The 14,297-nt window shown below is 33.9% G+C and overlaps 1 protein-coding gene across 10 annotated transcripts in view; it reads right to left on the minus strand.

Annotated features, from left to right (window-relative positions):
- The window catches only part of LOC135323437 (casein kinase I), a 78,727-nt gene that overhangs the window by 25,493 nt on the left and 38,937 nt on the right, over positions 1-14,297 (minus strand). For all 10 annotated transcript variants that reach the window (XM_064500892.1, XM_064500889.1, XM_064500891.1 and 7 more), the window contains 2 exons: positions 7,591-7,739; positions 6,140-6,374 (listed from right to left, as the gene is read on the minus strand). In XM_064500892.1, the coding sequence (XP_064356962.1) occupies positions 6,140-6,374; positions 7,591-7,739 (384 nt within the window). The remainder of the gene's footprint in view (positions 1-6,139; positions 6,375-7,590; positions 7,740-14,297) is intronic.

The following is a 14,297-nucleotide window of genomic DNA, read 5'->3' on the forward strand; positions in this document are numbered from 1 at the left end:
AAAAATATATGCACATGCTGTCCACCCCCGAAGACATTAAAGATATCCATTTTATAGCAATTACAATTCCATGTGACTAAGCTTCCTATAATCAAACAGTAATTAAACAAACAGAAAAATCCAGTATACTATTTTTCTGAAATTAGGGAAACACCAGTAACCAGCAAAATCCCAAAACAATTTTATATATTTAGATTTTCAGCAAATATAAAAAATCCTAGAATTTTTAGAGGCAGGGTTTTTTTTGTTTTTATCACCTTTAGTCAGAACCTACATTTTCTGGGATCTCCTTCTCCCTTCCTGAAAAACAGGACAGGAAAAGCAGCATGAAGTAACTTTATGCCAAAGGGATATAACTTCATGTGTGCAAGGGAATCAGTCACATGCTGATAAGGGCTGGGGAATATCTCCATCTCCTTCAAACAAATAGCTATCTGAATAAAGCCACCTTATTTTGCCAGGTATGGGAAATATCTCCCACTCAGGATTCATGTTACCCAGCTTCGTACACAGCCCCTAATAGCACTTGATCAAATGCATACATTTAGAACAAAAAAATTATTGAAACAATTGGCTACAGAGTGCTTAGTAACTATATGTCACCTTCTATATGCACCTCAGAAGACTGGGCCTTGTTAATTCTGTACAAACATACACAACCATTTAAAGTCTTGTTAGTTACTATGTACTTGCTGTGATAGGTTTAAACACTCTGGATCTTCAAACAATTTTGAACAAAGGAGAACATTCTCATTCGTTTGTAATAACATAGATCAAGTTAGAGTTAACAAATGTGTACTTCAGATCAACCTGTAAAAGAATCTGAATCTGATAATCTATTTAGTCAAATTGTACTGATTTTTCACAAGGTCAGCTGACACCTTGGGTGGTCAAGAAGCCATAATACACATTAGTTTTGCTATGCGACCATTCAAGTTGCTGGAGGAATTACCTTCAGACTGAAAACATTGCCCTAAAAAGTCTCAGAATCGGTATTTTCCGACAGTGCTAAGCATATCCTATACTGCATTCTCAGAGAAATATCTAAGGGGCAACAGAACTTAAATAGTTTCAGCATTCTGTATGTCCTGCTACCTGAACTAAATCTTAAAATTTTAGAGGGGAATCACAGAGCATACAAAAACCAAGCTCCACACAAAACCTAGACTCTGTGAAAATAAAAGCTTCATTTACATTGTTCAGTGTGCATTAGAGGATTATGAGATATGACTAATAGTTCTCCATCACCCATGGAATGCCTAAAACATACCCAGATGAAGAGCAGCCACTGTTCTGAATGCAGTGTCCTAAAGTTTCAGACTAACTGCTGTGAGTGGAGAGAATCCTAAGGTTTCAGACTCACTTTTTCTGCTTATATTTAAGAATTACCTATATCTTTGAGAAGCAGGCATACTAGAGTGAAGCAAGACTTGCTGCTAAAGAGTATTAGCTTTGTCACAGCTACCCTGCCAGAGGTGTCAGTATCTACCCACCCACATTCTCAGTTTTGTATCATGGTTGAGAGGTATAGATATATCCATGACACTACAGCTAAATTTGGCAGAACGTTCACACAGACTGTTTTAATGGTTGAGGTACCATTAAATGAAAATAAACACATCCAGCCAAACAAGATTCTGCCTGAGTGGAAAAGACTCTCCCTGGGGTCAGGGGAAGCGTCATTTACTAGGTTTCCATTGTAATATCAAACATGTAATCCCTTCAAAGTTCAATTGTTCTCCAATTAATTACCAGTTATAAGTTTTGATTTATTTTCTTAAATAATACAAGGGAAGGTGGGAGGTATTTTATTTAAGGACTAAAGCTTGTTTGACTTTAAAAGTCAATTTTGTTATTTTATTTATACTTTGTTAGCATAAGAAGTCACTTCATCCATAGTTGTTTGTCTTTAACGTGGCATAAATACAGTGCAGTCTTTGAAATCTTTACCTGGTGAAGAACAATAGATCTAGCAAATATGACAAACTTAAAATAGCCAAGTTACTATTTTATACACAGGTATAATACAAGGATGTGTAAGGATATTAAGGTCCCAGTTTCATATTTAAACATCTTTTGGATGGTGAGTGGATAGGAGGAGTCTTCATTATATCTAAATACCAGAAATATGCTTCTATATCCATTTTAATTTAGAAACAGCTAAACATAATGCTGACAAGACTTCTGGAGCAGTGAGAAATTTGTCATCATTGCGCTCATAACTAGAAAATATTGTAGCACCTTAGTAACTATTGCTGAAGCATTAAAAAAAGTTTCTCTCTCAAACACTAAAGTAACTGCTGAAATAAAGTTGTCATACTGTATTTCACTTCCAGTGTGGGTAAAAGGCCAAAAAGTTTTCTGCTAGGCCAGTCCTCAGAGGTTGTTTCAAAATCTTTTCAGAAGTAGTTTAACTAAAAAAGAGAAAGGAAAGATTCCTATTTTTATATAACCCAAATATGATAACAAAAAATATAATGAATTTAAGGTCATGACCATCACCTCTAATAAATATTAGATCAACAAGGTAATAAATAATCTTTTAATCCACCTGACAAATTTCTGACTGTAATTACTGAACAGTCATAATCTAATGTAGAGGGAAAGCAGGAAACATTTTCTGCTTTGTATCTGTTAGAGGATTAGTGGCCCACTAACGGAATCTTCCTTTAGTTGCCAAGGGTCTCCAAACACTTTTGTAATGAGGAAAGAAACTACAGTGGCCATGATGCTATGGCAGATGTGCATGCTGATCTTTAAACTGACCACAACTGAAATACAGACCCAATAGCTTTCAATTTTTAGACATTTTCTGAGCCCCAAATGAGCACTTCAAGAGGCACAAAACAGGATAATATTCTGATACTTTGAAGTATCAGCTGAGATGAGGAAAGATTTCCCCCCTTCATACACATCTAGAGATCTGAAAGCAAAGATTGCTATCAAGTCTGAAGTAGCAAGTTTCAAACCAAATCTCTTTGGAGACTTTAGCTTATGTGCTGTGGAAGAGGAAAGTCAGACCAGCTGAAGAGAATCCGACTTCTCCCTTACACCCTGAAATTCTTGCTAGGGGCTGTGCTAGGGGTAACTGAACCATTCATGAAGCAACCATTGAAACAGCTGGCTGCAGCATAGTCTAATTTTGGTAAACTGAATTCAAGGTTTGTTAACTTCATCTAATGCTGAGATCAATAGTTGCTCATAACTTTCTTCATCAGCCATTTGGTCTTCCTTCCCACGACTACTACAAGCCATGAATCCTTCCTTTTAGAGGTAAGCACCATCTTAAATGGTCCTATTTTTAATCTGCTATTGCACTGTGAGTTATATACCATCATCCAAACCCTACAGTAAACTGGTGCATAACTTCTTGTTAAATTCACTTCTATCAATTCAAACAAGCTATTAAAAACTCTAAATTCTTAAAATTTTTACCATTGTATTCTACTTAAACACAAAAAATAAACTACTTAGAATGAATACCAATAAGCAATCTTTAAAATTACAAACTTCTAACATGGCAATTTGCATCTCTAATTCTGTATGTTGTGTTTTTAAACACTAATTATGGAAAATGTGCACTAATATCCTTCACTATTCATCCTATTTTATTAAAGTGTTTTTTGATTAAAAGTATTGCTTGTAAGTGAAAACCTGAGTGGAAAACTACATTAAACATCAACATATTTCAGAGGTTGAAAATCTTGGAGAAGGAGAGACTGTCATGGAATCTACATATGAAAACCAGGGCTATTTAATTACCTGAAAGTCAAAGTTATGAATCACTGAGGCCCTGCTAGCCCTCAACTCTTTTGCCCATGTCAACCACCTTCTTCATACGGTGCTTATTTGAATTCATTCTTCCTGAATGAATTCTGATCAGCAGAAAAGGATGTTTGGAAGATTGATGACAAAAATCCCCCCCGAATTACCAAGACTCAGCTTGTGAGTGAAAGGAAAATATTTCTCACCTATCTCATGTTATCAGTTCAACTACAATATGGCAGTTAAACTTGGTACATGGATTAGCTTCTGCTTATGTACAAAGGCCTTAGTCTAAAAAAAGCAGACTGGATAACTGTCTCACAGATGTTTCATTACATATAAACCCATTTAGTGTGCTAACAAGCTATACTCCAAGATGTTCCTGGAGCCAAGAGTCCCAGTTGCTTTTCACAATACCCAGTTATATTCCAAAAATTGTTTTTGACAAGCAATATTTTTGAATTATGTGCATTCCTGATATGTAAATGCCAAGAATTACACCAGTATTTCCAGCATCTGGTAAAAAAATCAAATATCTTTTAATTTAATACTCACTATAGAAGCAACTCCAAAAAACTAAAAAGATCAGCAGAAAAGTGTAATTTCCCACCTTTAAAAGGGGAAGCAACTAGTATTTTATCTTATTTTTAGAACTTCTCCTTTGAACATATGTTTAAGGAAGTTAGCCAGCCCATGAAGATGTTTCCAAGACACATGAGTACCAAAGAGATTTTTTAAAGCAACTTCAAGACTGCCTCCAAAAAACAGGTATCACATATAAAGGCAAGACAGCTAGCTATTCATTAAACAGCAGCTTTTTTCTACTTCTCTGAAAATCCGTGCAAGTATGTAATAAGTTACTTAGATGCAGGTGAAGAACAGTATGCAATTATAACTCTTACCAGACTTAATTAGGTGACCTTTCAGCAACGATTCAGTGATTTCCAACCACATACTCCTATCTGAGGATATATACAGCTGATCCTATATTTGAATATCTAATATAGGCATACATATACCTGCCTCTTTCTCCCTACTTCATGGAGAAATTTGAGGCTGCTTTGGGACTTTGCAGGAGAAAGTAAGACTAATTCATGCTGAAGTCTGGCCCGCATAGCAGAATTGGTTTGCATATAATAAAAATGAAACCCTTCAGCTATATTTATAAAAAGCAAAGTAGCCAGAGGATGCAGAGATGAAAGTCAGGTGATACCACAATTCAAAGCATTTAAAATGAGAAAGTAATTTCTGGCCATTTTAAATCAATACCCTTTGGAATAGTCAACATAAAAACATCACATCTTCACCATCAATTAAAGGTATCTACTTGAAGTCTTCTCTCTATTTTGAACATCTGCATTTTTTGTTTACTTTGAAAGAGCTCTGCATTCTTTAACTTGCCTGGAGATACCACAAATTTCCCAAGTTTACTGTACCACAGTGCTACTGAAGACCATGTAGTAAATATGGCTCTATATCTGCCATGAAACACTGAACACTAAGTGTATATATCTCCCTCTACATTTTTGTAGAAAAGGTATATCTGAAGCCAGCATAGGTATTTGTGAAAGGGAAAGACAAGTCTTTCATTCTCATTATGAGACTGAAGTGGGAACTAAGAGCAATTTCTGTTCTTCTATCACAAAAGTATAAATTTTGAACTGAAAGGATAAGCAGAAATAGGAAGATCAGTCCCGTATTAAGTATAAAATTGTGCCTTTAAACAAGATAACTCAACTTTTTAAAAAAATGAATAAACGCTCAACATGTGTACACGATTAGCCTCTTACGGGAATCTCAAGACTGCATTATAAAAAATAAGTTAAAAGAACATGTGGTTTAATTTCATTTAACTTCTTCAGCTACAGTAGCTCACTATTTAAGCTACGATTGTTTTAGTGATAAAAATCCCTTATTGCTATTAGGAAAAAGTAAATGGTTTTACATCTGCCATATTAACATGAAGTACTTTTGAACTATAAGCATTGTGCAACATTATCACTGATTCAAACAGTATTCTATTTAGTCATTACCAGGCAGTGATTTGACTGGTTCACTTTTTTTAAACTTGGGATATCCCTAATGTGAAGATGTTATGATAAACAAAAACACACCATCTTTCTTCTACATATAGCTAATGAAAATACTTCAGTTATTTGCTGAGACATAACCACAATGATTAGAAACCCAGAGTACCTTAATTCCATAAATGGTACTTTAATGAGGCTGAACTATAATTTTGCACAGCACAGGAAACTTCAGTTCTTAATGACTACAGACTGTTGATAAAAATTACAACTTGAAAACAGGATGATTTCACACAAATAATGACAGCTGTTGAATTCTTGTTTCTGCACTTAAAAAGCACACGTACCTTTTCCTAAATGTGTATTTATACTCATGTATCTAGCTGTTCCTGTAAGGCTCTTGTGTTCTCGATATGGTATGTGCTTCTTTGTTTCTGGATCTATATACTCCTTTGCCAAACCAAAATCTATAATATGAATAATTTGCTGGGTTTTGTTTCCAGGTCGTCCTATTAAGAAGTTCTCAGGTTTTACATCTCTGTAAATCAAGTTCTTTGAATGGACATATTCCATACGAGAAATCTTTAATAAAAGGAAAAAACGACAGAAAGTTTAGTTTAAGCTTCAGATTGCCACATGAAATTGTGGTAGAAGCTCAGTATTTCTACATTAGCTTTATATTTAGAGGGTATTATCCTCTCAACTTTAAAACCAAAGGGCTATTGTTCTTAATATGGTAACTCCCAGTTAAAGTTCACGAAAATGGCACGTGCCTTGAGTAGATACACATCATGTACAGAAAACTATTCTTGAAGTCAGACATGAATCACTATACAAGTTACAAAACTTGACCTTCTTTGAGAACTAGCAACAAGTAAGTTTCTGTGCATATTAAAACTATAACCAGAAATTATGTCAAACGGTAAGCAGCAAAGCTCCATGTAGATTATAGATATCAAACTAAAGAAGCACTAGAAAGTCACCAATATCCATATAACTTCCTTTCTAGGAAGTTTTCTATGAAAGTTTATGTATTTGCAAAGGAACAGCAATTATAAGTGATGACTTCAGATCTGTGATAATTTAAGGTTTAAAAATGAACTATTTACAAATGCTGTAAATAAGCTGAATACTAGTTTCAGATCTCTCTGTTATCTAATTAAAGTGTTTTAAATGGCCATTTTTAGTCTTCATGAGGAAAAACTCTTCCACTATTTAAAGAGGAGGCTCTGGATCTTTAATATTTCAGAAAGACCTATTAAAACATATTGCACCAAAGCAAGCATGCAAAGCTTTCTCTCTCTCTACTCAAGTGAAAAGCATACCACAAAATGCTTCAAAAACCTTGAAAAATTCTTCATTGAGTAATTTGTACCATCCTACTATTTCTCAAATTTCTTTCTTTGTTTGAGGACATCCAGGAAAAATGTTAAGAATTCCATCATCCAACTGCTTTCATGGATTAAAAATATTTTTATTCCAAGAAGATCTTGCTTTTAACTAAATATCACTAGAATTCATGGTTTCAGGTTGTGATTAAATATGAGAACTCAGAAGACAATGATACTATTTTCACACAGCAATTCTTTGAAAAACTAGAACAAAAGGCAAGGAAAACAATGTGTGTAAGGTCTTCCTGTTAAAACTGTCTACCACAGGCTCTTTAGAAGACTGAAATAGCACTAACACCAATTTAAATCATGAAAAATACAAATCTTCAACAAGTCAAATTTGCATTTTAAAAACTGACCTAGTATTCTAACACTCAAATTAACATGCATGGATGTATTTTACTTACCAACTGTATGGCTATCATAAGAACAGTTTTAAGAGAAAATGTCCTATCGCACAAGTCAAATAAATCTTCCAAGCTAGGTCCCAGTAGTTCTAGCACCATGGCATTATATTTGCCACATGGGCCAAAATAGTAGACCTGAGGTATTCCATCTGTAAAAGGAAGATTAAAATACAATTATAAAGTGTTAAGATTAATGAACATAAAATTCTTATGTGATTTGAAGTTAAAAATACTTGTCTCGTGTAAAAGCAGCAATAAAACCTTGTAAAAACCAAAGTTACAACAGGAGTAATGAATGTGATATCAGTTTCAATAACTGTTTTCCTGAAAACGGTTTGGCTTGTGAAAGATTTAAAACTTTTTTAAAAAATCAGAACCTATTCATTAGCTTTTGAAAGGGTAAATTGAAACAAAGTTTTAAAAAACATTTCAAGAGGGTTTTTAAATAAGTACCTTTTCACAAAATAAACTTTTAAAATAGGACTGACAAAGCTACTTTCAGAAATAAAGACACCATATCACCAATAAAAATCATTTAAAGATTCAATAGATTAATGAATCCTCAAGCACTGGTAAGTTAAAGGGTATTGATTTTAATTTACATAGAGCAAAGAAGAAAATATTTAAAATAAGACATTAAGTTTTACATGCATTATTAAAATGAAAAAGCTGTTGACAACAAGCTGTAATGGTCACTTGTTAGTATTACTATTTTTCAAATACAAGTATTTTCTGCTTAAATTTGCATGGGAAGGCCTTTTCTGTCTTCTCCTCCTCCACTACTTCTCATTTCTGTTTAGGTAGCTCATAGTAAAAGCTTTTTTCTTAAATCTGAATTATTTCATTAAAACAGTTGAGCTTTAAAAAAATCTAGATTTCTAATAAAATGTAAGGTAGATGGAAATCAATTCATTCAAAGCATTCAAAGGACAGATTTTTAAATGTATTAAAAACAGATGACAAGAGATTTTCAGAAGTCTCAAGGGGAACCTATGTTAAAAAAATTCACCCTGAACCCACTTTTGAAGCATCACACCAGAAACTCATCTTGAATTCTTACAATCCTTTCAAAATCAAGTCCATGCTGTCCAGACACAATCCATTAAGTTCAATTATTAGTGTTAAATCATTTAAATGGTTTAAGATGAAAATCTGTTTTATTCAAAAATATTTAAACATTTATATTAACAAATACAAATTAAGTTTTAGTTGTGTACATTTTTGCTTTGATTTTTATGAAAATAAGAATTAAGTTGAAAATAAAACATCATATAGCATTTCCAAACACAAATGAGCAAAAATATCCCCTATATGTTAAGGTAACAATGTCGGACACTGTGTGAACAGGTAGAAATGTATCTACCTAGAAGGGAAAGGGCAAGTTTAGTGTAAAAGCTACCTTTGTTTTCAAGCTTTGGGTACAATTAAATACAAATTTAAATTTAAAAGTAGTTTAAATAAAGTCTTAATCACTGATTTTAAATCATTTTAGAAACAATCTAGTCATTCACATTTGGAATATGTCAGAAAAATATTTATGATAATACTTAAATTATGGAACTAATGAAGTCTAAAATGTGACCTGTCATCCTAGCACCTTTTTTGCAGTGTAACCTTAACATTTCCCAGTATAAAAGTAAAAAATCTATGTTATAACCTCCAACACGCTGCACTTTAAGAACATACCATGTTTATTTGCTTTCCATCAAAGCTATAAAAAATTTAAAGAGACTGTGCTATTGTGTCTACAAAGAATTGATTTTTGACTATGAGGTTTCTTTTATGGCACTATTCCAGAAACACTGACAGGAATACATACTTATAGTACATGTTTCTTCAGACAGCTGGTGATATTGAGATCACAGTTTTCTTTGAAGTTTGAAAGGCTGATAATCACATGTTGAACCGAGAAAAAATTCCCTCACTATCCACTCTGCCACTGGCATAAAGGAGCAAAGCTTTCCTGATGTGCATAGCTTAGATCAGCAAAACTACATGTTACCTGAAACAATTTCTTCTGTCATCTTCCCTGAACAGAGGCATAATAAACATGTCCACACAGCAGGCTTCTCCTGGCATAGCTACACCAAGCTTCTAAATTTCTAATATAGGCATAACCAACTTTCATTTTACGTTAGTGTTGCACATAGAATCACCCACTTTATTAGAGGAACATTTGACAGAATGCAGACATCAAAAGACTGGAAGCGTTCTTAATATTCTGAAACACTACATCCCATGAATTATAGATTGTCTATACCATAGATCATATATTACTTATAAAATATAGACATAGCACACTATTATATAGAATAAAAATTGTTTTATACATGTTATATGCAATATATAACAAGATATACTTGCTACCTATTAATCTATATCATATTTAGTATATTCTATATACCATCTGTATACACCATATATAATCTGTGATGTATATTATAATATACCATTTTATGATACAGAATTGTCTTACTTTGTATAGTCTTATTTTTGAGTAGAATCAAAACAAAGCAAATATACACTGCTAAATTACATATTACATGCATTTTTTCCTGTTTTGAACTAGTAATCATACATTTGGAAGTAGGTAGTCATACATCACTTCCCCTCTTGTATCTTTTTTTGACAAGAAAGATATGGTTCAAGAACATCAAAAAAGGCTGAAAGTAAAGTCAGAAAAATTTATATTTCACAAGAGATGTCTCAATTTACAGAATGTACAAATCTTTTAGGAAAAAAGTTTTAAAATAGTTACTACAAGACTTTTTTCCATTAAAATAGATATAACACCTAAGTTATTTACATAATGAAAATAGTAAATAAATTTGCAACAAGTACATCTCTATTAAATGTAAATACCCATTCTTCATCTGCCATATTCAGAACATTCATTGTACCATATCAAACCTCCTTTATGATTACAGCTATCTCCTTTACTTTATACAAAAAGTACACTGATTTCTATCTGAAACCATTTGTGTGATGTCATATTCCAAAAATCAATAGAAATTTTTGTATGCTACCAGGCTTCTTGCAATCAGTAATTACCTGTTTTCAAAAAGATTTCAACACATGCATCTGTAAGTCTAATTTAAATTTATACAACTGTCATTCTTACAAATCACTTACACTGTATTTATTAACAATGGCACCCCTACAGTGAAGTATATAGGCACCCACAATGCCTCAAATTTACATTCCCTTGAATGTAAATACTATCATAGTCACATTAATAATTGATATAATATCAACAGCTCAGCCTTGCTGTTAACAAAGCATACCAGCTGCAGTGGAATTCGAAACTGAGCCAGTTATTTCCCAAACAATTGATTACAGAACTATAGCAGTCTGTGCACACACAGTGCACATGAACAGATACCTCTTCATTCAAGAGTGATGCATTTTAAGTGGCACTAACATTAAATTTTAAATTAAGCATAGAACACTGTTTTGAGATCAACTGACCTGTATTTATTAATAGACATCATATGTAAAATATATGTACACACAGGCATACATACACAAAAATACATATAACTGCTTATCGCTTATTCTCCTATATAACAACATCCCCAGTGAAAACTGAACAAAAGGCAATAGTAAAAGCAAAACAGCATTACAAAAAAAAAAAAATCAGCATTCTGTTCTCAGTTTAAGAGCAAACTCTCTGCTAATAACCTAAGAACCTTGCTTAAAGCAGTGTCCATCTAAAGTTACTCAAAGTTCACTTTGAGTTTATATTGATGATCATTTGCAAGATATGTGGGCAAATTATGAAGTGAGAAAACCAAGACACAGAAAAGTCAAAACTCTATTTTCACATGGGCTGAAGTCTTCCAGAGACAGAGATGACCACCTCCCTTACCTAAGAAGGCTGACTAACCACCAAGCAATAAGGCAGGAGTGATCTATGGATCCACCTCTATAGCTCTTCGAATTCCCACTGTTCTCTCTCAGATCAAAGCAACATTTTTTTGGTAACTCATTGTAAAAATACTAAAAGTATAATCTAGCACTACCTTAAATACAAAAGCCAGCATCCTTTTCTATTTAAATTTCTGCTTCAATCACGTATTCAGTTCAGGGTATTCTGTACACTGAGTAGGGGTTGTACAAGAAACTGAAAAGTCATCATTGAATGTTAAATCTTTCAACACACATGCTCAACCTTATTTTCATAACCATGAATATTTAGGTGTTTAACAATAGGGGAAAAAGTACTGAACACCAACTTTACTCTCAGTAACCTCAGCCTTTCAAGCAATTTTTTTAATAATGAAAAGAGGGGAAAATAACTGGTAATGCCTACTCTACCAGTCACATTCAACAGTGCAGAAAGTAGCTTATGACTAAAAATTGTTTTACCACAAACCTCAAGGCATTTTGCACCACGAAAGGCTTAATGTATTTCAAACTGCCTTTGTTACATTCCCAAAAGAAAAATAAATCACAGATAGAAAGAGAATCTTGACATGCTCCAAACACCAAAACAAAAATGAATATGCTACTGAGCCTGATTGGCTAAAATGAGCAGATTCCATTTCTCTACAACAGCAGCTGACCATACTTGCATAAATGCTTAGTACTTCCGTGGCTGCAGCTTCTCAAGATTCTCTTACCCTACCCAACATTGCTTTACCAGCCAATACACAGCAACTTTATCAGGTGTGTATATCTCTTCCTAAGTCACATTATGCCAGCACTGCAACTTCCTCATCCATTGACCCGAAGTTAACTTCTTCATTAGAGTCCAAATAATATGATTTTTTGATATATCTAGTTGGGTTCTCAACTTCAGAATAGAATCATGTGTTTCTTATGAAGCCATGCAGACAGTATTACCACATGACTGCTAGAACCCAACCACAGAAAAAATTCTCACGAAGAGCACACAATACTGTTTGTTTCATATTTGTCATAGCCTTTTAAGATACAACACTTTTCTATAGTACACAACTGCGTATCTTACACCTCCATTGAACAAAGTATCCTCTTTTGGTTGCCCTTTAAGAAACAGGTTTTAGCACCAGTTCTAAGAATGGAAGTGCTAATTAAACTGCATCTGAAAGGACTGAAGTACAGAATTTAAGAAAAATAAATATTAACAATATTGAGCATCTGCCTTCTCTGAAATGTCAATACAGCAGTTCCAGAACTAGGATAATCCACAGCTGAACAGATCTTGGTCTCTTCCACAAAAGACCTCCAATGAAAACCTGACAAATACCCCTTGTTGCTATAAACAGACACCATGTTAACAATCTGTTCTAGTAAGTCAGCAACATTACAGACACAAGCTCTAAGGCAGGATCAGCAGAAGTAACCATTCTTTTGTTCTACTTGTCAGATGGGTAAGCACAATAGAGTTCATTCACTTGCAGACACTTCCAAGCCATTATAATCAATGGCCCACAGATATACTATTAACAGATAATAGAAAATTCAGATAGTAAAAGCTGAATAATTTTTGCACTGCTAAATGTGCATAACACCGCAAAATGTGTGGACTCCTTATTGCAAGAGGAAACTGAAGCACACAGTAAATTCCTACCTGTCAAAGAAATAAGGCATTTTGAATGTTTCCAATAATTTTGCTTATACATTCATTTTTAATGTTTAAATTAAAAAAATCCCACAAAAAAATCTCAGCCTTACTACTTAAACCTTAAAATGAGCCAGCAGTTCCTGATTCCCCCTCCTCCCACCAGTCTCTCCTAGTAGGAAAGTAGGGCATGGCACTTGAAATAGATCTCACATCTTACAAAGCTAACTTTCTTACCATGAAGAGAAAGATTTAGTGTAAAAGAAATATATATAGAAACAAAAAAAATCACAAAAATGCTAGGCTGCCACATTTTCCAAAAAAGCAAATACAACTGAAGCATACAAGGAGGTAGTAAGCTGCTACCCAAATTTGTGTTCCTAGGTCAGCTGGTCAGGAAGTAGCTTGTACTGAACCTAGAACATCTGGCTCCAGAACTCAGGTTCCTCAACCAAGACAGACTTGGGGACCTTCTACATCATGCAAGCAAACTAGATTTTACTCTTCTATCATTTACTCTTGCCATATAATTCTTAGCAGTGTACCTACAAAAAAGACAGCCTACTTGTAGATACACTACCATACTACCTTTGATTTCAGTCTCTCTCAATACCGTCCCTGCTGAGAATATATTAGCCCACAAGATTAAGTTAAACTATGAGAAAACTTACACTTTGTTTACTTTTACAGGGTAAGATCTTTAACCATAGAACAACAAAGCTTCTCCTGTCAAACCCACCAAAAGCAACATTGTTTAAGACTAAGTAAGAGTGGACTGTAATAATGCAAATATTCAGCCAATGAAGTGTACTTTAATACAGCCCAGCAGAAGGATGTCTCAAGTACCCTCCCCTCTTTTTCACCCGTCATAATATTGGGGTCACTAAGATAACAATTCATAGCACATACTGCAACACTGTGGGACATATTTATGTTTGCAGAAAATGAAACATGAGGGCATAGCTCACTTATCAGCTTAAAAACCCTAAAAGCATGAATTCTTGAACCTGTCAAGTTCAGGGCTTTTTTGTGTGGAGGGCTTTCTCCTCAGCATAGAAGACTCCAACTCTCAAAAGACTCAAGGTCCCAGCTTGCATAATACTTTCCAATGCAGTAGGACAAAAGTGCATTCAAAACATTCTTTAAACAAGTTTGCTGGGTA

The sequence above is a fragment of the Dromaius novaehollandiae genome, chromosome W, assembly GCF_036370855.1.
Source record: "Dromaius novaehollandiae isolate bDroNov1 chromosome W, bDroNov1.hap1, whole genome shotgun sequence".
NCBI lineage: Eukaryota > Metazoa > Chordata > Aves > Casuariiformes > Dromaiidae > Dromaius > Dromaius novaehollandiae.